The 27,130-nt window shown below is 33.3% G+C and overlaps 2 protein-coding genes across 2 annotated transcripts; one reads left to right on the plus strand and one right to left on the minus strand.

Moving 5' to 3' along the window:
• Positions 1–6,243: 6,243 nt before the first annotated feature.
• On the minus strand, positions 6,244–13,642 carry LOC123905785 (ABC transporter C family member 10-like). The gene is made up of 12 exons (XM_045955513.1): positions 13,140–13,642; positions 10,812–12,883; positions 10,295–10,615; positions 10,124–10,210; positions 9,460–10,035; positions 9,221–9,385; positions 8,826–9,120; positions 8,522–8,736; positions 8,120–8,425; positions 7,985–8,048; positions 7,580–7,819; positions 6,244–6,530 (listed from the first exon to the last, which is right to left on the minus strand). Exons 2-12 carry the CDS (start codon positions 12,849–12,851, stop codon positions 6,418–6,420), a joined length of 4,422 nt encoding a protein of 1,473 aa, XP_045811469.1. The 5' UTR covers positions 12,852–12,883; positions 13,140–13,642; the 3' UTR covers positions 6,244–6,417.
• A 4,903-nt stretch (positions 13,643–18,545) lies between these two features.
• On the plus strand, positions 18,546–23,810 carry LOC123905786 (ABC transporter C family member 10-like). Its single transcript, XM_045955514.1, has 11 exons — positions 18,546–20,163; positions 20,243–20,563; positions 20,648–20,734; positions 20,873–21,460; positions 21,750–21,914; positions 22,104–22,398; positions 22,511–22,716; positions 22,807–23,112; positions 23,199–23,271; positions 23,345–23,584; positions 23,709–23,810. The coding sequence occupies exons 1-11, from the start codon at positions 18,730–18,732 to the stop codon at positions 23,804–23,806; spliced, it is 3,813 nt and encodes a 1,270-aa protein (XP_045811470.1). The 5' UTR covers positions 18,546–18,729; the 3' UTR covers positions 23,807–23,810.
• Positions 23,811–27,130: the final 3,320 nt, after the last annotated feature.

Genomic DNA, 27,130 nt, shown 5'->3' on the forward strand with positions numbered 1-27,130 from the left:
ATGAAGAAGACCTTTGATTAAAGTTTGAAATCTTATGATTCTTTTTTCTACACAAGTGTCCAGTCCATTGGACTTTGTAATCTGGTTTGGAGGTCAGTTATGCATATATATCATTTGGTTTCAACCCTCTTGATCGCAGTTGCGGGGGATAGAACCGTGGTCCCTAGTAATGATTGGTTTATATAATTTTTTTTAGGGTTTTAATGTTTAATTGTAAAACAAATTGTTGTATTAGCTATAAGAGTTACTTAAATGTCACATCAATAATTGTTCATCAATATAAATTTTGGAAAACTTTGAGAGAGACTACTAAATTACCAAGGAAAATAATATAAAGGGCTAAAATAGAATATATATATATAAAGGGCTAAAATATCTGAGAAATATATTAGTTTGCCTTTTAATATAAATAAAAAACAAAAATTCTATGGTCTCCCCCATCAGATTTTTTATTGTTTGTAATTTTGCTCCATGATTCTGAATTGTTTTCCATGAAATGGTAGATTTTCGTTCATGTATTTGTTGTGTGTGAGATCAAATGTCTTATTAAAATAACAAAAGTAATAGTAATTGAGGCCCATGATTTTTTTGTTCGGTGGGCATGAATTTTGCCCTTTAATTAGTACATTGGTTTGATATGGCTATTCATGGCATGATTATATATGTGTTAAAATTTTTAAGTTGTCTTTAACTCAATCTCATAAATCTAAGACTTGTAAAGCGAAGATTATCGTATTTATAAATATAGTTTCAAGTTAAGATTCGACATTTGGAGCATGATATGATTGATCCCGATAACTTGATAGTAGGTGATTCAATAGATCTTGAATTGACTCTAATATCATTTTAGAAATTTGAGTTGAGTTTAACTCAATTTTACAAAAGTGACTTATAAAATGAAAATTGTTTCACTGGGTTGGATCAACACATTGAGCTTTGAGCAAACAAAAGTGACTTTTGAGTTTTTGACACCACGAGGTTGGATCAACACATTGGTCCTTGAACAACCACAACGGTGACTTTGATACCACCCTTTCACCCAAAACTTTAAGGGCCCGATTGGTTCGAGGTAGATGGAGGGGAGGGGAGGTGATGTAGGTAATCTTTACAAAAAAAGATTTGTTTTTATTAAATCATTTTTATAAAAAAAAAAGTTTTTTAACCAATCAAATCTCTCTAATAATTAAGATTTTTTTTTTTTTTATAATTTTTTTTCAAGAATAAAAAAACGTCTTTGGATATATATATTGTTAATAATTGTATTAGTGTTCCAGCGGTTGAATAAAAAAACGTCCTTGATTTGATTCATACATTGTAGAATATTTAACATTATAAATAAAACATTACTCTTTTGAAGTTTGTGTCCTTCTTTTTTAATAGAGATTTATTTTTAATATTTGATCAAAACTTCTAAACTATTTAGGACGACTCTGATTATTAGCTTACGTACAATTAATTTCATAAAAATCGATTAGATCTAATATAAAAATAAAATAAAAAATGTGATGTTATGATAATTTTTAATGTGGAAACAGATTCTCTTGAATTTATTTTTTTTGGTAACAGATACTTTTGAATTTCAATCACCTTTCCATGAACATGACTATGTGTGTGTCTATATAAAATGAAAAATGTGATATTGACAAATACTATGAGGTGGTGCAATCAAATACTATGAGTCGTGTGTGAGTTGCATATCTTGTGTATCGTTGTTAATTTTTTTTTTGACAAAGTGTATGGTTGTTAATTAATATTAGTGCATCATGGATATTTTATATGTTTAATGAGTCATTTCACAATTTCCTTTCCATTGTGGGCACTGGGCAAGACGGAAAACAAATATATTCTTTTTATAAAAAACAAAACAGGGGCATTTTCAAAAAAATAAAAATAAAAGAGTACGATAACGAAAAATATCTACTCAACTATATGAATGTTCTTAGGCATTCAAATTTTGGAAAAATCATTAAAAAAAAACTTAAAATTTACTAGAGGAGGAGTCTCCATAACATAGATATTAAAATATTTTAAAAAAATTCAAATTAACCAACTAATTAACACTTCTTCCATAAAAAATAAAAAAAACTAATTAACGGTTCTATTTTTCTCCCAACAGGTATGATTGAAATGTTGTTATTGTTAGAGTTTACTCTCTCCGGTCCTATATATAAGAAATTTTTTTTCAAATTATTTCTTATAAAAAGGACCGAAGAAAATAATAATTTATAAATAGTCGGAATTTTTTGAAAAAAAAAATAGTCGGAATTTAAGTAAAGTCTAATAAAAATTATTCTAACCAACTATTTAAATTTAAATTCTCTTGAACGGTTAGTTGTTAGCTGAATTATTCCAATAAGATCCCTAATTATACATGAATCAACTACTTAAGTAGTTTTCTTGAACATATTTTTCTAACCAATTTTTGAACATATTTTAGAAAGTCGTGTGTGAGATAAATATAAAATAGTATTGAAAATTTAAACTTAAAATAATCTAAGTGTAAAAACTTGTCCATAAAATTTTTTTGGTAGGTACTGAAAGATAAATTGTATTTTTTATTTTTTATATTTAAAGATAGGATCATGTTAAACAATTCTTTTGAGGCAATGATAACGATATTTCAATGGAGAGAATTGTCTCCCAAATTTGGGGCCTTATCATGACATGATTCGACTTTATAGGGAGTAAAAGATTATCTACCACTTTTTATTAATTATTTATTTTATTTTTTTATTTTTTTTAATCAAGTAATTCAGTGACTATATAAATTCTCTTTTTAATGATTTGTTTGGGGTTTAAACTTCAATCTCTGCATATATAATACAATATCTCTACCAATTGAGTTAAGCTCATGAGGACTTATTAATTTTATTAACAATATATGTAAATAGTTAGAGACTTGATTTTTGCTTTAAAGTCTGCTTGAATTGACTTATTTTTTATTTTATGAAAATTAGTTGTTATTAAATGTAAGTTGTTATGTACAATTCTTAAGTTTTTACTAACGAAAATTATATCTTCATAACTTGTTTTTACATAAATTATCTTGAGAAGCTTATGACTAATACATAAAAGTTTATTTATTTGCATAAGATAAAAAAATTAGTTAATCTAAACAATTTAATAATGGTAGTTTATTTATTTTGCATAAGATAAAAAAAAAAAAAAGCAAATCCTTGTAGCAAAAAAAAAAATTAAAAAAAAAAGAAGGCAAATCCAAATAATTCAGTAATGGTTTGTTGGGGACGCCATATATGAAAAAACTTGAAAGAAAGGAAAAAGCGGTAAATATAAAAGGTAAATACTCGCTCCGGTCCTAATTATAAGAAGTGATTCACTTTTTAGATATATTAAAAATTTGATGTATTTAGGTTATATTATTTTTTAGATACATCAAATTTTAAATGTATTAAAAAGTGAATATTTTCTTATAATTAGGACTAGAGTGAGTATAAAAGAAAATACGAAGATAAATAATAAGAGAAATAATTAATTTATGTTTATGTTCAAAGTGACAACTGCAAAAATTATAATTTATCTAGAAAAAATGGAAAATTACAAATTTTTAACTAACGTATGTAATATTTATTATCACGATGATATGATATGTATAATTCTAAAATATATATTAAGTGCATGAAGAATTAAGAAGAATGGATTCATGAACATGTAGATGGTTGGTGGTGTATATGATGATTGATATGCATGACAACAACAGTCATATATTTAATGACAACAAGGTAATGCTAAATAGTACCTCGGAAATATTAGTTAAAAAAATCAATAGAGATAAATTTTGTATTTATATATTATTTGTGTTGTTTTAAGCAAATAGTAGGCAGATGGTGAACCATCTACAATTCCTGGATTCGATTAAAAAATAAAAACAAAAGATACAAAATATTATAGGGACATCAACGAGATACAGTAAAAACAAACTATACCAAAAAGTGTTAAAATCAATCAAATAGATAAAGATCCAACAAAAAACAACCATACCCGCACCACATTCACAATCCAAAGAACGCGAGTTCCATATATAATTGTTGTGACAAATGTGAGTTAAGTCATACATTGCTTAGAAAGTAGAGGTTGAACACTATATATGTGAGAGGACTCATAAACCTAAAACCTTAAGGTTTTGTGTGTTCTTTATAAGTGAGATGACTCATAAACCTAACACCTTAAGATTTTGGGTAAGAGTGTCGTGTCTAACTCACTTGTGAAGTTGTTCTTATGCCAAATGTGGATGATCCCCCGGCTGTTCCCTCTTGATGACCCAAGACATTCGATTCCCAGTTTTAATTCTATTTAAGAATTGGACTGCTAGATATTTTGTTATTCTACTACTTTATTCATTTGCCTTTGATGTACATTGCGTGTATCCATAATATATTGTTCCCTGCTACGAACATGAATATTGTTATGGATCGGCTAAAAGCCCAACTTACGAGAAGGCCTACCAAAATGGGATAAAACTATGCAGTGGCGAATGACCACGGAAAGAATACAAACGAACACGAACTAAAGGTGAAGAGCCTAATACCGTCCTCAAGTGCCCGTACGAAAGGACAATACATGTGTTATCAGTGGCCGATCCACTTCACATGGGGGACCCCACGGTATTGTAAACCCTAATATTCTCCCATATAAATATCATACATCAATCCTTAGGTACGCCTCCATTTACACTCTTTTAAAACATCTTTCATTTACTGACTTGAGCGTCGGAGTGCTAACATGAATTGCAGGTACCCTTTCCCCTCCAACACAAAGGTCAGAATCATCGAGCTCATCATCACTACCAATTCTCTACCTCTAGCTGAGATGTCGCCGTTAAGAAGTCGACGTTGCCAGCTCACATCATTTCTGAGCAACCAGTTCAGTGGCGCCGTCTGTGACTTGATTTAGTTAGAAAAATCAGCACCAAATCTTTCACAAAAAGAAATAACCTTTCTTTTCAGAAAAAAAAAAGGGAACCACTACCCCTTACCACCTCCTCGAAAGAACCATCCCTTCAGAAAGATTCAGCTGGAAGGAATTTTGTGGTGGGATGACCCCATGACATTGTTGTAGGCCGCAGTGAAAGGCTTATATTGTGGATTTGGGCCTTCCAGTGTTTATATTCCATCATCTGTTATCCACTCAAATGGATTCATAGCATAACAGAAACTGGTAATAACTCAACTGATCTCCCATTTGTAAGATTAGATAATGTTAAGTTGTTAACCCACTTGGATTGGTCTAGTTGTAATGGATTGGGTCCATGAAGTATGCTCCTCTCAAGGTTTCAGGTTCGATTCCCGCTGGTGCAAATTTCGGTGGGCTAGCTGGTCCATACAAAACAAAAAAAAAACTCTTGCTTTAAATGGGCCCCGCAAGTGTGCGATGGGTTGGTCCTCTTGGATTAGTCGGTCCTAGAACTGCATTCAAAGTTTTCAAAAAAAGATTAGATGATGTTAAGCTAATGCGCATTTACGAATAATTGACGTGCATGTTTGGGCAGCCGTTGGAAAGGCCCAAACTTAATTTTCAAGAAAAGAGTGTGTCGTGTTGCTTTTGTTCAAACTGAGTTTTGGGGACTGCAACGGCTACCTAAACTCGTAGGTGTAAATCTTAAGTAGGTTACCCTAAACTTGAGGTTCCAACCTTAATACTAAAGTACTTCAATCTCAGTTGTATTGTGAGAGTAATATTGGCTTTTATTTGCTGAGGCCATCATCCATAGTATTTTAATTCACGATCACGAGCTTAATACTGGAGACTTAGGATCTCAGCAGGAAATGCGAAGGTTGCTTAAAGCCGGCCGATAGGCGAAAGAGAATCAACTAGTTTAGTTATGCAACCTTTCGATAAACGAGATTTTAACAAATATGGTAAAATAAGTTTAGTTAAATCTCAATTATAATTTGTCGTCAAGTAATAAGCATTGATGTAAAATAAATGAGGGCCATATAAGATATATGAACTATAAAACTGCTGCAAGTTGCACCAATGATTGTGAACGCTCGATGAGAATGAGGCAGCAAATCAGCATTGAATTAGCTCTAGCGTTTGTAGTTTCACGAGTAATTTAACTTGTGGGCGTATTTGGCTTCTAGATATGTGTACTGCTCGATGAATTCGGTTCTTGATTCCTTGAGAAAAGGTGTCAAAGGACTCTGATTAATGCTAATAATCTTGTTTACTGTGATGTGATATCGTCTCTTATGATTATGTTAGATTGTTAGTATAATAGTCCAATTTCATTATCAAGAACTCAAACTTTGTAAAACAACAATCTTTCAATAAAGTTCATACATTCTGCTAAATCCTTAACCATTTCACAGGTCTCCTAACAGAACAGATTTTACATCTACTCAATTTCTTGACTTATTGCAAGTACAATAGTGCTGGAATAAAAAATCATTGTGAACATTAATGCGATTCTGCAGACTGAAAATGAGACCAGTATTCCTTGACAAGCTTCCCGAACAACGATTCTTCTCTCTTCATTAAGCTCATTGGCTCGTCATACTCCGCCAATTTTCCTGGAAATATAGTTAGAGGCTTTCCTTTCTTTGAAGAAATCAAGTAAGTTATTAAGCATGTTCTTAACTTTTCTATTTTCTGATTTCATGTCTTAAAATCAAGTACACCCCACATTTTACATGTGTTGGAATTTGCCTTGGAAATCGAATGATGCAGAAAACAGAAGGTATGGTTGCTGCTGCCATTTGCGCATGAGGCGCATGTTTTTTGCGCATGAGGCGCAGAAGCAGCTTCAGCTGCTGCCAATGGCGCATGGTGTGCAGATCTGCATATATATGCTGCTGTGTTCATTTTGCAGCAAAATGAGAGGGAGCGGATGAGAGAGAAAATGAGGGTTTTGAAAAGGGATTTTTCACCAACATCAAGGCTAGGGTTAAGAGGGTTTCTCTTGGGTAATCTCTAGGGTTGGGAACTCGTTCTTTCATCTTGTAAACACTTATTGATTGAATCTCTTGGTCACGGGGAGAGATTCGGGAAAATGGTAGGTTTAGGAAAAACTCTAAATCTTATAACTCTTCTGGTGAATCTCATTGTAATCAAATATTCTATTGATAGTGGAACGGAGAGCTCTCTCTCCCCCAGAGTAGGTTGGTTTTAACCGAATTGGGTAAACAAATTATCGTGTTCTTTATCGTTTTCGGTAGTTTTAGCATGTTTGTTTAAATTGCCCATCCATGTTTGATTTGGTTGCTTCAATCCATTTGTCCCACACACTATAGATAGTTAGTTCTACTATTGGTTATTGGTGTGGTTTTCGGTTCAAATTCACAACAACAGGTTATCATTTATGTTTGGTGTTTGTCATAAATGTGAAATAATCCCTATGGAACAGTGTTGTCAAATGGCAGCCATGGTGGAATGGTGTGGCGGATGCCCACCGTGGCAGTGCCATAGGCTGCAATGGCGTGTTTATATACCAGATTTTTAGGCTTCCACCATATTCCACTAACGACCATTGACAAAACTGCTATGGAGTTATGGATTAAACTGGAAAGTGTTTGTTAAATAAGATTAAGAACAATAAAACTGGAAAAAAGAAAACACTTACCATCACTGATTGCAAGAACCATAGTGCAATCCATCACGGTCGGTATCCTGTGTGCTACTGTGATCACTGTACAATCCGCAAACTCGGTTCTAATGGTTTTCTGTAGAATCATATCAGTTGAATTGTCAATTGAAGCAGTTGCTTCGTCCAACACCAATATCCTACTTCTTCGCAAAAGAGCACGCCCCAAACAGAATAACTGCCTTTGTCCCATGCTCCAGTTTGATCCATCTTCAACAACTGCTCAACAATTTTTCACTAATCATTACTAATTACACTCTCTAGTCCTATTAAAATAGTGGTATAAATAGAATTTCAATAGTTAATACACTTAAAAACTAAATGGCAGTATCAAATAAGTGCTTCCAGCATAAGTCTAACAATTAAACATGAAAGTGTACGTACCTGACGAGTTTAAGCCCTCGTCTTTCTCTTGGACAACTTCTCGCAATTGACACTTTCCGAGAACCTTCATATTGTATAAGAATTATTCCACAATTCTATCCAAAGCAAAGTTAAATAGAATGTAGTATATCTTACCTCCCATATCTCTTTATCAGTGTGTTGAGATAAAGGGTCTAAGTTATATCTTACTGTCCCGTGAAAAAGGGTAGGATCTTGAGGTATAATCCCAAATCGTGACCTCAAATCATGAAGGCCAATAGATGAGATGTCTATTCCATCAACTACAATTTTTCCTCCTTCCGGTTCCACAAGACGAAATAAAGCGCTAATAAGAGTGGATTTCCCACTGCCTGTTCTGCCAACGATACCAATCTTGTGAGTTGCTTCAAATATGCATGTGATTCCATGAAGAACAAGTGGTCCATCGGGCCTGTATCGTATCTAAAATGGTAGGAAAGAACAGATTATGCACTTCATTTCAACTCCTATTTTTTCTGAACATTATGCTTCAAATTTTTTAAATAAAGTACCAATTACCTTCAAGTCTTGTATTTCTACTTTGCCTGCAACTGGCCAATTCAGAGGAGGACGATTTACTTCGACTATTTCTTCGGCCTCACTTTGTATATGCATATATTGATTTAGCCTCTCTACTGATATTATCTGACTTGCAATAGTGCATTGACTTTGAATTGAAAATACTAAGGAAGAATTTAGTGTAAGGCCATAAGATAGAGCCATACCAATGAATCCTAGAATGAAGGATATTGAAATTTAGTAATTTTCATAAGGAGAGTTAATTATATTGTTTGAAGATAGAAGAAAATAACCGAATTCTCACCAGAGGTGAAAGTCCCTGTTGGAAGTATGACCATGCATAGCGCTGCTGAGGCAAGAAGACCTGCACTTATTGTTTCCAACCGTAGGATCAACCACTCATTTGAGGCAAAATTATGAAAAAATGCACTAGCATTAATGTTGATTAGATCAAGATTCTTCTCAAAAAAACGATCTTCCTCCTCAAAAGCCCTTATTGTCACAGATCCGGCAACAGTTTCAGCTATGTGATTAGCTAAGTAGGATTTTGTTGTGCCATTCATCCGCATCACTTCTTTTGCTGAGGCAAAGTAGTATCTCTGCTTAAAACACAAAAACATATGTTTTATCGATATTTGCTTTCTCTTGAAGTTATGAGTTTTGTCAGTGTTATTCAAAGAAGAACAAGTTCACTATTACCTGCAAGCGAATTGTAACACAAACCATTGGTATAGCCACAATCAATACTTGCCAAGTGACAACTGCTAAAACTCCGAGACTAGAACAAACATTCATAGTTGCTCCCACCACAAATGTGAGGCTAAATGGGACGTCAACATCCATAATGCTCAGATCAGATGAAACCTAATCAAGAAAATAACAGTTAAATTATTATTTTTGCTATTGCATTTAACAGTTAAATTGTGTATTATTCTTACCCTACTAAGTATCCTTCCCAATGGTGTAGAGTCATAAAAAGACATCGGTGCTCGAAAGAGAGAGTTCATCAACTGTAAAAATAAGTACTTTGAAGATTGAAGACCCAAAGCAACTACAAAGAGACTTCTGGTTAACATGAAAAATGCTGATGAAACTCCAAGTAGGAAGTAAACTAAAATCAACTGCAACGTGCTGATGCGGGGATTGTCAACATTAGCAGCCATCCATGAGTTTTGCAATATCTGACAAACCACAAAAATAAGGTGACCAAGTGAAGCCACAATGAAGAATATATAGCCTTTCATCTGATTCATATATTGTAAGTAAGGCTTCAATCCTGTGTCTCCTTTCTCTCTTTCTTCTTGCTTAATTAATTGATTTCCATTTGTTTCTATAATCTGCTTTTCCACGAAAGTTTGTGTAACCTTTTTAGAAGTTTGTGTAAAAGTAAAATTCACAGGCTGGTTTGAACCAGCAGTCTCCTTGTGAGCATTGACAAGATCTTGGAATTCTCGGCTTGTGGTTAATAGCTGGTTATATGGATCGGCTTGTAGGATTACCCCGTCTGACATCAACTGTAAAGAAAATAAAATAGTCAAACACTGACAACAAGATGAACGATGACATAATCATTGCTTTGAGATGAATGTAATTAGTAGTTACCAAAACAGTATCAAATGCTGGGAGGAAGTCAACTTGATGAGTCACGAGTAAGACAGTTTTTCCTTTGAGTCCGTCCATGATATATTCCTGTTAAGCTTCAAAGCAATCTTTCAGTAAAAAGATGGCGCAGTTGACATGTACATGTAGAATGTAAAGAAAAAATATCATTACATTAAATAAACTTTTTGCAGTATGTGCATCAACGGCACTGAATGGATCATCCAAGAGATATATATCAGCATTCTCATAAAGAGCTCGAGCTAGTTGAATTCGCTGCTTCTGACCTCCACTTAAATTAACTCCTCTCTCGCCTATTTCAGTGAGGTCACCATATGGAAGCAACTCAAGGTCCGTTACCAATGAAGATCTTTGAAGTGTTTCTTGATATCTTTGATCATCCAACTCAGATCCAAACAAAATATTTTCTCGTATTGTACCGGTTTGGATCCATGCAGTTTGAGAAACATATGCAAACTTCCCATATACACCAATCTGTAATCATGGACAGGTAAAACTCACTTCAGCAAGCTGAATTTATATGATAAGACATTCTGGTATATGATAAGACTTATTGTAATAAGTTCAAATTTCTGAAAGAAAAATAGGAATATCATTGAAGCTATAACCAATTAGAGTATCACATGAATTACAAGTGTATTATATGAATATAAAGGAAATAAAAACTTACAGTTCCCTTTGTATTAGGAACTTCTCCTAGAATTGTTGCTAAAAGTGTTGATTTTCCGGAGCCAACTTCTCCACAAATAGCCACCTTTTGTCCGCGTCTAATGTCCAAATTTATGTTTCTTAGTGTTGGCTTTGATACATTACCTTCCCATGAAAAGTCGGCTGATTTTATTAAAACTGAGCCTTTGTGGTTGTCATTAAAGCGCCTGTTCTTTAAATTTGCATTCTGTAGTTCTGGTGCCTCAAGGAAATTACTAATCCGAGCAAATGCAACTTTTGCTTGAATGATCACCGTAATTACATCCGGGATACCTGTAATTGGCTCTTGAACTAGGCGTAGAGTTGCTACAAAAGTGAAAACATTACTTGCATGCAAAGGAACTTTAAGGAAGTAACATGCTAGAAAAGAAGCAGCAGACACCAACACCGGCGAGGTCCAAAAGAGAAAGAGAAGGTACGCCTTACTTAATTGCACTGCAGATATCAATTTGAGTTCCGCATTTCTTAACTTTTCTATAGCATTTTTAAAATGGTTTTCCCATGCATATAACTTTAGCACTTTCATATTCACAAGAGCCTCAGAACTCGCCTTCAATCTCTCATCTTGTGCCACCATAAGTTCGCTCTGAAACTTGTGTTGTAACTTTGCTAGTGGAGTGTTGCAAAGCACTGTGAGAACTATCACAACCATTGAAGCTATTGTTGCTAGTCCAATTGCTCGGAAAAGAATTACTAACGCAATACACAGTTGGAGGATCGTTGTCCATGTTTGGTGAAACCAGAATGGAAATTCTCCAATTCTATATGCATCCACGGTTATATAATTCATTATCTCACCACCAGAGTGAATCAATCTAGCAGAATTGGATAGCGTTAATGTTTTTTTATAAATGTTTGCCGTAAGTAGTGACCTAACTTTCATCCCAACAATTCTACTGCGAAAATACCATTGTCTTTGTGCTAAGGATTCTATGATCTTTATGAAGAAGAGTGATATAGCCAATATATAACCTTCATATTTGAAACTTTCATTACCCTCAGAAACCAATATAAAAGCATTCAGAAGTAGAGGGCCGCAAGATATAGCAAGTATCTTGAGCAAAGCAAAGAATCCTGTTATCAAAATCTCTCTTCGGTGGCACATTATGATCGTCCACAATACCGATGAATGTGATGATGATTCTTTTTCTCTTTGTATCCTTAATTGTTCTACAAATGACAAATAACAACTTTCTGCTCGTTCACACTCTCCTAACTTCGGGATATCCTCATCTTGAAGTGTTTTTTCTTGTCCCTTTTTAATCAATGGATTCAACCACCAAAATGATATCTTACTAAAGAATCCAGCTTTGGCAAATGGCGTGACATGACATTGAGAAACATCATCGAAGTCGCTATTTAAGGGAACATAAAGCCTTTCAGAAGTTTCTCGGTCTGCATCGCAATCTTCACGTTTACATACTTTGTAAGTACATAACAAAAGCAAAGTTGATCCCGGAAAAGTTATAACATCTAAAGCTTCCTTGAGGGACAAGTCTCTTCTTTCAATTGCATAAGACATGGATAAAACACATAATATACCAGAAGCAAAGAATGCGAGAATAGAAAATAGCCACAACCATGCTCTTCGAAGTTGTTTTTTCCGAAGACTTATAGTTAAACCTACTAACAACCATGTGAGTCCATGAAAGAATTCTACCAACCACAAATTAAGAGGAAATGTTTTGTGAGTTTTCCTTAATGTCTCCTCTAAAACCCAAATTCCTAAGCATAAATGCAACAAACCAAGAGAGCCATTGGCTATAGCAGAAACTAGCTGCAAGTTTGAATATCTTACTTGACTCCAAAAGGGTCTCAAGGAAGACTTCAGGAACATCGTGAATGACAGCATAATCAGCAAGAACAAATCAAAGAAAATTACCAAGAAATAGTTATTGCATGAAGAAGGATCTTTCAAACTCTTGAAATCATAACAGAAAGGATTTCCTCTAGTCTCAGAACAGCTAGAGTCCCCGCCAATTAGGCTCCGAAAATCCTTCATCTTCTTTTTAAATTTTCTTTGCTTTTCAAAACCTGTAACATAAATGGAAACAAAATCTTCAATGCTTGAAATATTAAAACAACCTCTTGTGGTAAAATTTAACTTATTCAAATGATTGAAACTGCCATAGGCAAAAATGTTCTGAAAGGAACAATTCTTCTTGTCAAAGCTTGAGTTATACGGTAAGTAGAGAGTAAGCTAAAAAATCATCATATGTTTAATAGTATCAAAAAACACCACTATGTTGATTTTCATAAGAACACAAAAATTCTAAAACAAATAGTATACCTTAGAATGTGAACAGTTTGTTCTGCTACACTGATAAAGTTGCAAAGAGAACAGTTTTTAGTTTGTGGAAGGTTTCATGTGTATCTACTACAGTGAAAAAGTTTTGCAAACAGCATTTTGCTTATGTAAGTAAGGATAAGGATTAAACGCAGTTACAGCAGGATGCTATAATCGATCATAGCCGTCCGATCATAAATATTAGAAAACCTTTCAATCTATCCAACAAGATCGGTTTTCAGCTTTTCAGTCAAGTTTGAAAACTTTGCATAATAGTACAGAATATTCTTAAAAATCAGTGTAGTGACCTCAAAACAGTAGGGAAAAAACTACAAGAATGGATATGTAATGTGAAATGAATATGAATGAAGAATGATAGGTAGGACTTGTACTGTTGCTTTACCAATCAAATTTGTGTTTTCAGCTTCTTAGAAAATAATACTATAAAGTTGGATATTAGTACTTTTCTTCTACTTTTGTTGAAAGTGGTGAAAATGAAAGTGCTTGGAAGCTAGTGAAAAGAGCATCATTCATTTAACCATGCTCATATTAATAATTTACTTAAAGTTTGATTGATATTTTTATTTGTTATTACGTGATAGACTCTGTAGCACTGACATCTCTGATCAAATATGTGTTTAAATGTTTAATGTCTGATATGTGGCAATGTTTGATACGGCAATGTCTGATACCTACATACACATGATTACATTTAATTATTTCATTTTTTTCAAATTATTATCGGTATCGGCATGTCAACGTTGATATTGTATTCAGAATATGTGTATGTACTTTGTAGATGATAGATTGATTGATAGGTGCAAAATATCCATTGTTGATGGTTAATTTTCACTAATCTATTTGGCTGTCACCCTTTTATGAATGTTGAAATTGTTAGATCGGACGACGACTTTGTGTTTTTTTTTATTATATTTATAACCTAGCTTGAACTGAAATACACAAAATATATGTTATATTGTTCAAACATCCTTTTAATGTTGTTTATATGTTATATTTGTCTGTTTCCTGTTTCTTGCATTAAGATTCTACGACAAAATCTGTTGTCATTTTCTACTTTTTCTTAAGATGACACAAAGGGTACTCATTATTTAAATTTTGTACGCACTATCATTTTTTTTGTGTGGAACAGCACCATTCATTTTTTAATTGTAAATCAGCAATGAATTTATTTAAGTGGTAAAATATTTGAACTTTTTAAATAAGTAGTCATGGATTCAATCCCTGATTTGTGCATGAAGAAAATTCAGTTGAAAGGGAAAGAATTCACCTTATGTAATCCTCAGATAAAGAATAGTCATCATTTAACGGTGGTGAAAATTTCAAACCTATAACATGGTAACTAAAAAGCGATGTATTTAAGGCGTATATATATATATATATATATATATATATATATATATATATATATATATATATATATATATATATATATATATATATATATATATGCTATTTTTATCAACAAAGGAGATTATTGCAGCAAGTGTCACCTCATTTTCTTAGCTAAAAATTAGTCTCTAGATTTTCTTCGCCGAAAAATATGGCAAATACACATTCCAATTCTTTAGCAATAATCTCTTCATATCAAAAATCAAATTTCCATAACAATGGTGTACATTCAAGATATCCAAGATCAATTAGATAACATTAAGAGAGTCAGAAAACCTAATCTCTCACGAAACGATGAAGATGACTCTTTCAACGAAAATGCTATACTTGAATATGACCCACCAAATCCGAAAACATGGCGCCAAATTTTCCAAAGAACAAACACTACTTGCTAAGTCAGATTAAATTTTTTACAATGCTTTATAAAATATATTTCACCTCAATCGATATCTAAGATTTTAAGAATTTAATATTAAATTTGATATTTCTTAACAGAACAAATTGTAAAATATGTGTACCTTTTGGTTTTGCAATTTTTTTAAATAAATAAATAAATAAAAATAGTCGTGCACAAAGACCCATGTTGGATCTCACACTAAATGATACTAAAGGAATGTTTGATTCGTAAAATAGTAAGGACTGGACAGAACATGACAGAATAAAATAATACAGGACATAACAAGATAATACAGGACATGATAAAACTGTACCGTAGAGATATAGGACGATAATATCTTTATATTCGAAAATAAAATGGGTATTTCGTATTTTTTATAGTTGTATTACGGACAAAAAGTTGTCATGTGGTTTAGTGAGGGAAAACAAATCTTGTTTTTGTCATGTCCCTTGCTACCTAATTTGTCTGGTCTCATAACCAGTTTCAAATCAAACAAGATACAAAAAAGTTGTCCAATCCCCTGTTTTTTAGCAGATAAAACGCACCCTAAAGTAGTGGTATTGCCAAGAGTTAAACTACAATCAAATGATGTTAAAGTCACACAAAATGACAATGAACGTCAAAGAGAATTCCCTCCTTTTAATGTCTTGCAATGCATCAATGTTTTGGGAAAAATTCTCTTTTTTTTTTTTCGCTTTACAATGAATCGGGGATCAAACCCGGAACCTATAGCATACTACTCAAATTCCTCACCATCAGACCAAACCTAATGGCTTGGGAAAAATTCTGTTTGACGTAAGAATAGTGAAGTCTAGATATAGTTGAATAAATGGTTAAATAAATTTTTCATCCCTATAAATATCTCGAATTTTGTCTATTCCATCAACTAAATTTTTTCCTCCTATTGGCTTGACAAGAAGAAGCAAAACACCAATCAGATCGAGTTGATTTTCCCCTTGTTCTACCAAAGATACCAATCTATCTCGTGCCCTCCTTCAAATGTGCATTTCTTTAATCTGCATGGTGGAAACAAATTATGCAGTTCATCATCTCACATTTTTTCATGTATTGGCTTGAATGATCACGCTAATAACATTTGCGATGGTTGAAATAGGGTCCTGCACAAGGCGCATGAGGAAGGATCTTTGAGACACATTGTTAGAATAGAAAATATCTGTTAAGATATCTAAGGACCAGTCAAGAATAATTTTGTCTAAGGTTTATATTATAGTTTGTTGAGGATGCAGCCTGCATCATGGACAGCGCAACAACACTGATCACAGTAACCGTATGCAGCCAGCATCATGGAAACCACCAACGACATCGTTTGTAAATGTAACATTGATGTTGCAGTATTTACACCGGAAGAGAAAGGGAGCGTGTCTGCGTAACGAAAAAGGTGAATTTCTAAAAGCTTTTTCATGTTACCATAATGTTGTTCTTACACCAGCTGAAGCAGAAGCTTGGGGTTTACTTCAAGACCTCGAATGGATTGCAATGTTAGGCTATGACAAAGTGATTGTTAAGATGGATTGTAAAATGGTTGTGGAGGATGTAAAACGTCACAAACCAAATAGATCGGAGTATGGTTCTATCATTAATAAGTGTCGTACTTTTCTCTCAAATTTTTTAGACTACGTAGTTGTCTTTGCTATGCGACAAGCAAACGGAAGCGCTCATGCTCTTGCACGAGCAGCTCTATCTCATGCTTCTCGCAATACTTGATGTAATTCCTATTTATATTGCCTCTATTATTATTAATGAAATGCCTTATTGTGGACCGTCCCATCTGAATCAACGAACAAGATTAATTTATTGTTGTAACTTTATATATATTTAATCTGGACCGTCCAATTTGAATCTAATAACTAAAATTGATTACCGTGGAAACTGTGGCAAATTCCCACAAACAGGAAATCTCGGAGAAAGAGGGATTGTCATGGTTCTGGTGTCAATTATGTGAGAGGTGTTGAATTCATTAATAACGCGACAACCGGCAATTATGTGAGAGGTGTTGTCATGGTTCTGTTATCAATTAATAATCATTAGTTGGTTTAGTGGTGATTGACGCTGAATTTGATAGGATGCACCACGGTTCGATCCCCAGAACTATGATCGGAAGGGAATTAGACAGTTGGTAACCTAAAAAATAGTATGTGTGTCAAGTGTCACAATTAGAAAGTGGAATTCTGTCCATCAGACTACTTGACAAAAATATTGTATATTTACTTTCATGAAATTTGCAAACAAACAAAATTATCTTAATTTTGAATTACACTGATGCTTAATGCCTTAATCCTTCTGTTAACTTGTACTACCTAATTTACCTTTAAATTAGTCTCTAAATTATATTATTTACTGTAAAATTTGTCCTTACAAATTAACAAAATAACCAAGTTCGATGTGTTCAAAATTAAGATTTTAAATGTTCATTTAGAATTTTCATTAAAAATAGTGATTTAATCAAAGATATTCACATGGTTATTATTATATAAAAAAAAATTGTCCAAAGTCAATGAGTTTATTAAAATATGTACTACCATATAAGGATAAGGATATATGGTTTAGCACATGTCATTAAAAAATCCACCAAAACAATTTATTGATAGCTTTAATGTATATGTTCCCACATGACAACAAAGACACGTTTTCACTTACATTACATATACACAGATTGTTGTCTCGTTCATAAGCACACACTTCAAAGTATCAATAACAAGTAAGTTACTGGAAATCCATTTAAATTTTCTATGTTTTTTTCCTCTTCTTTTGTTGCATGCATTGTTACTATTTTTATCATCTCATTTTTTCATATTATTATTCTTGTAGTGTTAAATATTTGGTATGTTTGTTCGTAAGACCTGGCTCAACTAAAAATGAAGAGATTGTGATGCTTGACATTTTATATTATGTTGTTACCGGAGTTCAAACTCATAATCTTTCCTTTGTATATGTGTGAGTTTTCAGGTGGTGTTTGTCACTCTGTCTACGTACTCAAAAAATACGCTTGTTGTGTTTTTTTCTTCAATTAATGTTCAATGGTGCACTTGGCATATTTGTTTTAGTGTGTATTTCTTAAAGTTAAATGATTCATAAAGCTTTATATTGATGGATGTTGGTTTAGTATGTTACATGTTTAAAGACAGATTTTACCATAAAGAAATGATTTTCTTACAGAGTTTGACAAGATAAAATGGAGGACTTTTGGAACATGATTTGTGGAAGAAACCCTTTGATCCATTTCGATTTCGAGGTTCTGAAGAATCCTTCATCATGCACCAACAATTTGATGATAATTTGCTTTGATTTGTTGTTGTTGATCATGCTATCAGCTGTTTTGATCAAGAACAAGTCCTTGTCGGGACAATTTTGCGGTTTCATAAGAGAGGAAGGACATTCAAAGTTGCAGCTAGTTTCTTCCATAACCAATGGCTGCATTGGTTTGTTGCATTTGTGCTTAGGAATTTGGATTTTAGAAGAAAAGTTAAGAAAAAATCTGATTGTTTTTCCTCTTAATTTGTGCTTTTAGAACTTCTTCATGGATTCACATGGATTTTAGTTACTTCGACTACAAGTCTTGTACTAAAACAACTTCCAAAAGCATGGTTGTGGCTGTGTTCTTTTCTTATATTCTTTGTTTCGGGTATTTTCTGTGTTTTTTCGTTACCTTATGCATTTATAGTAAGAGAATTTTGCATTAAGGTAGCATTAGATGTTTTATCTTTTTTCGGAGCATTTTTGCTGATTTTTTGCACATACAAAGCAAGAAAATATGAAGAAACTTACATGGAAATTGATGAAAGTTTATATACCCCTTTAAATTACCAGCTAAATGAAGTTGACCATGTTAATCATGTAACCCCATTTGCCAAAGTTGGATTCTTTAGTTTGATGTCATTTTGGTGGTTGAATCCGTTGATGAAAACGGGTCAAGAGAAAACACTTCAGGACGAAGATATGCCAAAGTTGCGAGAGTCTGACCGAACAGAAAAATGTTATGCATTGTTTATAGATCAACTGAATAGACAGAAGCAGCAGGACAAATCATCACGGTCATTGGTTTTATGGACAATAATCTTGTGCCATCGTAGAGAGATTTTGATATCGGCATTCTTTGCATTACTCAAGGTACTCGCAATCTCTTCTTGTCCTGTGATTTTGAATGCCTTTATTTTGGTGGCCGAGGGTAATAAAAGTTCGAAATATGAAAGTTATGTATTAGCCATCTCGCTTTTGTTTACGAAGATTTTAGAATCTCTATCCCAAAGGCAGTGGTATTTTCGCACTAGACTTATTGGTATGAAAATTAAATCATTACTCATTGCAGCCGTTTATAAGAAACAAATGAGGTTATCCAATGCTGCTAGATCGGTTCACTCCGGTGGTGAGATAATGAATTATGTGAATGTGGATGCTTATAGAATTGGAGAATTTCCATTTTGGTTTCACCATACATGGACAACAACCCTCCAACTATGTATCGCATTAGTAATTATTTTTCGTGCAGTTGGGCTCGCGACAATTGCATCATTTGTAGTGATAGTTTTGACTGTGATTTTAAATACTCCATTGGCAAAGTTACAACATAAGTTTCTAAGCAATCTTCTTGTGGCGCAAGATGAAAGGTTGAAGGCTAGTTCCGAAGCTCTAGTGAATGTTAAAGTGTTGAAGTTATATGCATGGGAAATGCATTTTAAAAATGCTATCGAAGGCTTAAGATACGTTGAACTCAAATGGTTATCTTCAGTGTTACTACAAAAAGCATACAATGTCATTTTGTTTTGGTTTTCGCCGTTTTTCATCTCTGCTGCAACATTCGGGGCATGTTACTTTTTGAAAGTTCCTTTACATGCAAATAATATTTTCACCTTTGTTGCAACAATACTCCTTTTGCAAGATCCGATTTCAACCATTCCAGATGTTATTGGAGTGATCATTCAAGCAAATATTGCATTTTCTCGGATTGTGAGATTCCTTGACGCGCCTGAGCTGCAGAGTTCAAATTTTAGTAAGAGTTGCTTCGATGAGAAGTTAAAGGGCTCAATTTTAATCAAATCTGCGGACTTTTCATGGGAATATAATATATTGAAGCCGACAATAAGTAACATAGATTTAAAGGCTAGTGTTGGACAAAAGATAGCCATTTGTGGTGAAGTTGGCTCAGGTAAATCAACTCTCTTAGCAGCAATTCTCGGAGAAATTCCTAATACTAACGGAAATGTAAGTTTTTTTTTTACCTTTTATACTTATGGAGAACACTCACAAACCTAGATATCATATTCGCTTTTGTAATTTACAGATCGAAGTTTATGGCACGTTTGCTTATGTTTCTCAAACAGCATGGATACAAACAGGAACAATACAAGAAAATATTTTGTTTGGATCAGCTATGGATGTTCAAAGGTATCAAGAAACACTTCATAGGTCTTCACTGATGAAGGACCTTGAGTTGTTTCCATATGGTAATCTAACCGAGATAGGAGAGAGAGGTGTAAATCTAAGCGGGGGTCAAAAGCAGCGAATTCAACTTGCTCGAGCTTTTTATCAGAATGCCGATATATATCTCTTGGATGATCCATTCAGTGCTGTTGACGCGCACACTGCCACTAATTTATTCAATGTAACGACTTTTTCCTTTCTTCGAAAACATCAGTTATATCTTAAGAATCATTTTTTACTGAAAGATTGCTTTGAAACTTTATAGGAATACGTATTGGAAGGACTTGCCGGAAAGACAGTCCTTCTTGTGACTCATCAAGTTGACTTTCTCCCTGCATTTGATTCTGTTTTGGTAGTTACTTTTATCTTAAGGCAATAGTTTTTTTCCTTTTTATTTAATCATTCTTCTACATGAAACTAATAATTGTAAATATTTAACAAATTTGAAGTTATCTTTATGTAACTTTGATTGATGGACAATTCTTTACAGTTGATGTCAAATGGACAAATCCTGCAAGCTGCTCCTTACCATGATCTACTGACCTCTAGCCGAGAATTTACGGACCTTGTCAATGCTCACAAAGAGACTGCTGGTTCTGGTCGACTTGTAGATGTTACTTCATCGCAAAGACATTCAAGTTCTGATAGAGAGATTCAGAAAACTTTTACGGAGAAGCCGTTTAAAGCTTTAAACGGAGATCAATTAATTATGCAAGAAGAGAGGGAACGAGGAGACGCAGGGTTGAAGCCTTACTTACAATATCTCAATCAAAAAAGAGGCTATCTATACTTCTTTCTCGGTTCTCTTTCTCACCTGATGTTTGTGATTTGTCAGATATTGCAAAACTCGTGGATGGCTTCCCGTGTTGACGATCCTCAAGTCAACACATTACAATTGGTTGTAGTTTACTTGTTGATTGGAGTTACCTCTAATTTTTTCATGATAATCAGAAGTCTTCTTGCTGCTCTATTGGGTTTTCAATCATCAAAACATATATTCTCACAGCTAATGAACTCTCTTTTTCGAGCACCGATGTCTTTTTATGACTCTACACCTTTGGGAAGGATACTTAGTAGGGTAAGCATATTAAACACTTTTTCAATCTTATGTTAAAAATCTTTTTTTTTTAAAAGCATTTCTGGTACATTTTATTCTTCAACACTTCGATTCCTAAGAGGATGGCTCCTAGTAATCGGAGTTCAGTCGGGAGGTATGTAAAGTCTGGCTAATGATTGTAGTCAAGATTCGAACTCGGATTCTCCTGAATGATTTCGTCTTTAACTAGAGCTCGCTAACCACTTGGTTACCCTAAATATAATCGATGAATTAGTGTTTTGTCTATAATTTAACTTGTTTCTTTATTTAGGTTTCATCTGATTTAAGCATTGTGGATCTTGATATCTCATTTAACCTCACTTATGTCGTCGGATCAACTATAAGTTGTTACATGGATCTTATAGTTTTAACATCCTTCACTTGGCAAGTCTTGTTTGTCACTATACCAATGGCTTATGTTATTGTAAAGTTACAGGTAATTCACTTTTCTCTAATTTTATTTTATTTTCTTTATGATTAGGAATCGAACTGGTATTTCAAAGTTTACAATACTCACACCCGCTACGCACCAACCATTTGCTCTAGATCTTAGTAGTATCTTCTTTTCGCAATGCAAAAGGGTATCTTCTTTTTTATCAACTTTCATATGATTTTTTTTTACTAGAGACACTACTATGCCTGTGCAAAACAACTTATGCGGATGAATGGAACAACAAAATCCTCTGTAGCTAATCATGTAGCTGAAACTTTTGCTGGAGCTATGACAATAAGGGCTTTTGAGCAGGAAGATCGTTTTTGCGAAAACAATTTTAATCTAATTGATGTCAATGCCAGTGCTTTGTTTCACAGTTTTGCCTCAAATGAGTGGTTTATCCAACGTGTAGAAACAGTGTATGCCGTTGTTCTTACCTCTGCGGCACTTTGCATTGCTATGCTTCCATTTGGGACCTTAACATCTGGTGAGACATCATTGTTTGAGTTTTCTAATTATCATGAAAACTATATGTTTTCATCTCTAACAGTGTTATCTTTGTTATGCAAGTTTCTTATTTCCAGCCTCGATTATTTCAGGATTTATCGGTATGGCTCTTTCTTATGGCCTTTCTCTAAATGGTTCTTTAGTATATTCAATTCAAAGCCAATGCATTATGGCAAATTATATAGTATCTGTAGAAAGGATAAACCAGTATACTCATATACCAAATGAGGATCAAGAAGGAAATTGTCCTCCAGTTAATTGGCCAGTTGTAGGCAAAGTAGAAATACGCGATTTACAGGTATTCATTAGTATTTTATACGTTTCGTTATTACATTTAAAATGTTAGATAAAAAAACCAAATAATTTGTTTGTTTTTATACAATGTCAGATACGATACAGGCCGAAAGAACCACTTGTACTTCACGGTATCACTTGCACATTTGAAGGAGGGCACAAGATTGGTATTGTTGGTAGAACAGGCAGCGGAAAATCCACTCTGATAGGTGCTTTGTTTCGTCTTGTGGAGCCGGCGGGTGGCAAAATTATAGTTGATGGCATAGACATCTCGTCTATTGGCCTTAATGATTTGAGGTCAAGTTTTGGTATTATACCTCAGGATCCTACCCTTTTCATTGGGACAGTTAGATATAACTTAGACCCTTTATCTCAACATTCTGATCAAGAAATATGGGAGGTAATTACTAATTATATTTAATTTATAAAAAAATTTAACTTATTTTATCATAGCAAATATGGATTAATAGTTGCTTGCATGTGAAGGTTCTTCAAAAGTGTCAGTTGCGAGAGTCTGTCAAAGATAAAGGCGGCTTAGATTCCTCAGTTACGCTGTCTTGTTCAACGTTTCAGTAAAGCTACTTAAGTTTCTGCAAGAACATCTACTGAGAATCGATTAAAATGTTATACAGTTGTCGAAGATGGATCAAACTGGAGCATTGGACAAAGGCAACTATTCTGTTTAGGGCGTGCTCTTTTGAGGCGAAGTAAGATATTGGTGCTTGACGAAGCAACTGCGTCAATCGATAATGCAACTGATTTGATTCTTCAGAATACCATTAGAAAAGAGTTTGCTGATTGTACAGTGATCACAGTAGCACACAGGATACCGACTGTGATGAATTGCAATATGGTTCTTTCGATAAGCGACGGTACGTTCATATTGAATGTCGAGTAAATCATTGGATTAGTAATTAAACAGTACGAACATTTTCATATGTGTTCTTGAGTAATTATAAATATAATAATGTGAAGATTAATTTGATTATTTTACAGGAAAATTGGTTGAGTATGATGAGCCAATGAAGTTAATGAAGAGAGAAAAATCATTGTTTGGACAACTTGTTAAGGAATATTGGTCTCATTTTCAGTAGTGGAGAATGATTATTGTAGATGATCTAAAGTGTATAATTTATTTCTATCTATTTATCATGATCTAAACTCTTTGAATCAAATCAAAGTATAATAATGTTACACTTCAGCAATAAATAACAGTCCTCTTACATGTTCATCTTTTGTGGCTGCATTACCAAATTGGATGAAAAGTGAAATTGTACCAATGCTTATCTAATGAAGATTGCTGAAGATACGTATATAACTGGACAAAAACACAGTTTTTTTTTCCGTCCGGAAGTACACTTCTGGAATCATGTGTGGTTTATAGAATGTGGACCGAACTATAAATTATCAGAGCCCCTTTCTTTGAGAACCAGAGGGTTAATACTAAAAAAGTTGCTCGCTTCTAAAAAAGGTCAACGACTAGTATGTGGCTACTTGGCCTTTGACATCGACATAACTGCAACACGATTGTGATTTCGGCCACATTTGATTGTGATTGTCCATGATGTCATGGATTCACAATATGTACAAACAAACAATTACTCAATATATTACAATCTTTTTTATCTTGTACTGACATTTTGAATCTTGATAATGAAAGTACAAAGAATATGCCTTTTATTTCTTTTCTTTTTCTTTTTACAAAAGATGCCTTTCATTCTAGCATGGTTATGTGAGTTAAGTGATTCCATGAGATTAAAGGACCATAAATTTGTACAAACTAATCACCTAACTTGTTCACCAATTTTCTATTAGCAGGGACCGAGTCCACTCCTCACTTTGAGGAAAGGACATTAAGCCAAGGTTAGTAAAAAATACGTCCTCGCCTTATAAGTTACTCACTTCGGTTTCAAATATAAGCAAAGATTTATTTTTTCAAGTTTACCAAACAATTGATGTATCTAATCTATATTTTTTTACCAAATACATCAATCATATAATGAACCTAAAATGAGAATCTTTACTTATATTTGAGAACGGAGCGAGTATCAATGGAATTTTTAAACAAAATTGACTCTAGCTCAAATAACAACCTAACCATATCAAACAAAATTTGCTCAAAAATTACATTGATAAATAACATGATCATATCATCATAGACATTAATAGAGTTATTATACAAAATAGTTACGGCTCACTCATTTCAAACTACCTAAGTCAATATTTGTAAACTTTTCAAAATCAAACTAGCTTTCTCTCTGACTAACTTAATCTGTTTCTATAAACTCCTAAAACTCTTAGGATGCATAATAAACTATGGTTAGGTACATATTACTACTAACTATGCATTGAAACAAAGAACACCACTAGTCCTCAAACTATTCAAAAGAATAATGTCATGTTAAAACACTAACAACATTTCCATAACCAGCATCATGAATCTTTGACGGCAAGGTCGTTAAAATCTCGTTTTAAAACACAAACTCTATCGATTCTATGTTTTTATGCATGACTTGCGTGTTAAATCAAAGCTAAACAAGTTTTGAATGAAATTACAAGTCAAAACGAGTTTAAATGATTTCACTCTGTGTAAAATCAGGAAAATCATCTAAACTCACATGTTTTCACCTATAGTAAAATCATTTAAATTCGCATGTTTTTACCTAATGATTCAAAATCTCAAAAGACATTTTTTAATAATAATACATGTTAATAATTAGAGGAGTAACAATTTTTGACACATACTTTTTATAATAATATACTTCATCCGTTTCTTTCTTATAAGGTTCAATGAATAACCATTAATGTATATAATATATTAATAATACATAAATTATTCTAAATGTGAATTTTCCCAGGGAATGGAGGGAGTACATTCGTTAGAAAAATAAGAATTTTGAGTACTCGTGTGTTTTCAACAATATGCCTTATTTTTATGCATGTGTGCCAAAATAAGAAATTGAAAAAAATACAAAAGAATAGATGAAAACATATGACACACGAAACATATAATTAATTGTTCTGGATTGGACCAAGGGCTGGCCCAAATCTACTCCTGCTCGGATCACAAGAGGACGGCCCAACAAAATATGGCCTCCCCGACACGTTGGCATAACACGTGCTCCTCCTCTTAAGGACACATGCTCTTTAGAGTATATCCACTATCCTTGCATCGTGGAACGGTCACCATGATAGGAGCAAGTAACCTCTCTCCCCATGATCTAAGGACAAGTCCTGGCAGTCGCTCTTAATGGGCATGCTCCACACAGCCCATTAAGGTGACCTTTGGTTCAGCGTTGGGGGTAACTATATAAGCTCTCCTACATAGGAGAGCCGGATATTCTATTCATTCTATTCTTTTTCTCTCTTGTATCTCTTGAGCTCTTTACTGACTTAAACATCGGAGCGTCTGCATATACAACACCCCCCCGGGTGGATCAACTGCTTGCTTGACGACGAATTGCTGACCATCAACCTACTATGATCAACATGTTAGATCAGTAACTATATTTTGATAAAATAATAGAATATTACTCCCTTTGTCCCTTAATATAAGCCTCATTTGCAATTTTTCACGCTTATTAAGAAAAGTTCGTAGTGTAATAAATGTGTACTTTTTGGGTATTACAATTACTATATTGTCCTTTGTAAAAAGATGTGTTTGTAGTTAATTTTATGTATTTCAATGTAAAGTAGGGTTATGTTTGGAAAAGTAATAATAAATGTGTCTAGGAAATCGAAAAGGGACTTATATTTAGGGACAAATTTTTTACTTGAAAGGTTGCTTATAATTAGCGACGGAGGGAGAGTACAAAATTTTATGCAATCTAAATATAATAAGTTATTTAATAAATAATGGATACATAAATGTAATAGGGGTTTCGTAAAAATAAAATAACAGGAGTTAAAATTTACAATACAATCACTTTATATTTCTATCATATATATAATAGTCATTCTTACATGACACATGCATGATTTAAAGAGACATATTTAATACATGAAAAAAATAAAGAGAGATATTATTCTTTACAAGATATATTGATGGGTATATAGTTGTTAGTGCTTTTTGTTGAGAAAATCAGGACTTTTCGACATGTATATTTTCAAACAACACCAACAATATTTAATATTGAAATGCATGACTATAGTCATAATTAATTCATGAGAATTAGAGAAAATCAATTGAATGTGAATTATCTAATATTTAAAATAGATTTTTTAATTGAAAATAAATAATATATTAATTTTTTTTTATATTTTCTTTAATTAATATTCATCACACTTAAATTTCTAGACTAAAAATAAAATTCTTAATATCAGAGATATATGTGACATAAACTCTACGAGTTTATGAGTTGAGTTTACGTTTCGATTCCACCTAAACTAAATGAGTTGACGTAAATACTCTATTCTAA

This window comes from Trifolium pratense, linkage group LG2 (assembly GCF_020283565.1).
Source record: "Trifolium pratense cultivar HEN17-A07 linkage group LG2, ARS_RC_1.1, whole genome shotgun sequence".
NCBI classification, from domain to species: Eukaryota; Viridiplantae; Streptophyta; class Magnoliopsida; order Fabales; family Fabaceae; genus Trifolium; species Trifolium pratense.

Bases quoted from the DNA above. Each gene is read 5' to 3' on its own strand.
- LOC123905785 (XM_045955513.1), bottom strand. From the start codon at position 12,851: ATGAAGGATTTTCGGAGCCTAATTGGCGGGGACTCTAGCTGTTCTGAG. The intron at 8,426-8,521 runs GTAATTGGTACT...CTACCATTTTAG, and splicing joins TAGAAATACAAGACTTGAAG to ATACGATACAGGCCCGATGG. The intron at 8,049-8,119 runs GTAAGATATACT...TACAATATGAAG, and splicing joins CTGATAAAGAGATATGGGAG to GTTCTCGGAAAGTGTCAATT.
- LOC123905786 (XM_045955514.1), top strand. From the start codon at position 18,730: ATGGAAATTGATGAAAGTTTATATACCCCTTTAAATTACCAGCTAAAT. The intron at 20,735-20,872 runs GTAGTTACTTTT...AATTCTTTACAG, and splicing joins CTGCATTTGATTCTGTTTTG to TTGATGTCAAATGGACAAAT. The intron at 23,113-23,198 runs GTAATTACTAAT...TTGCATGTGAAG, and splicing joins CTGATCAAGAAATATGGGAG to GTTCTTCAAAAGTGTCAGTT.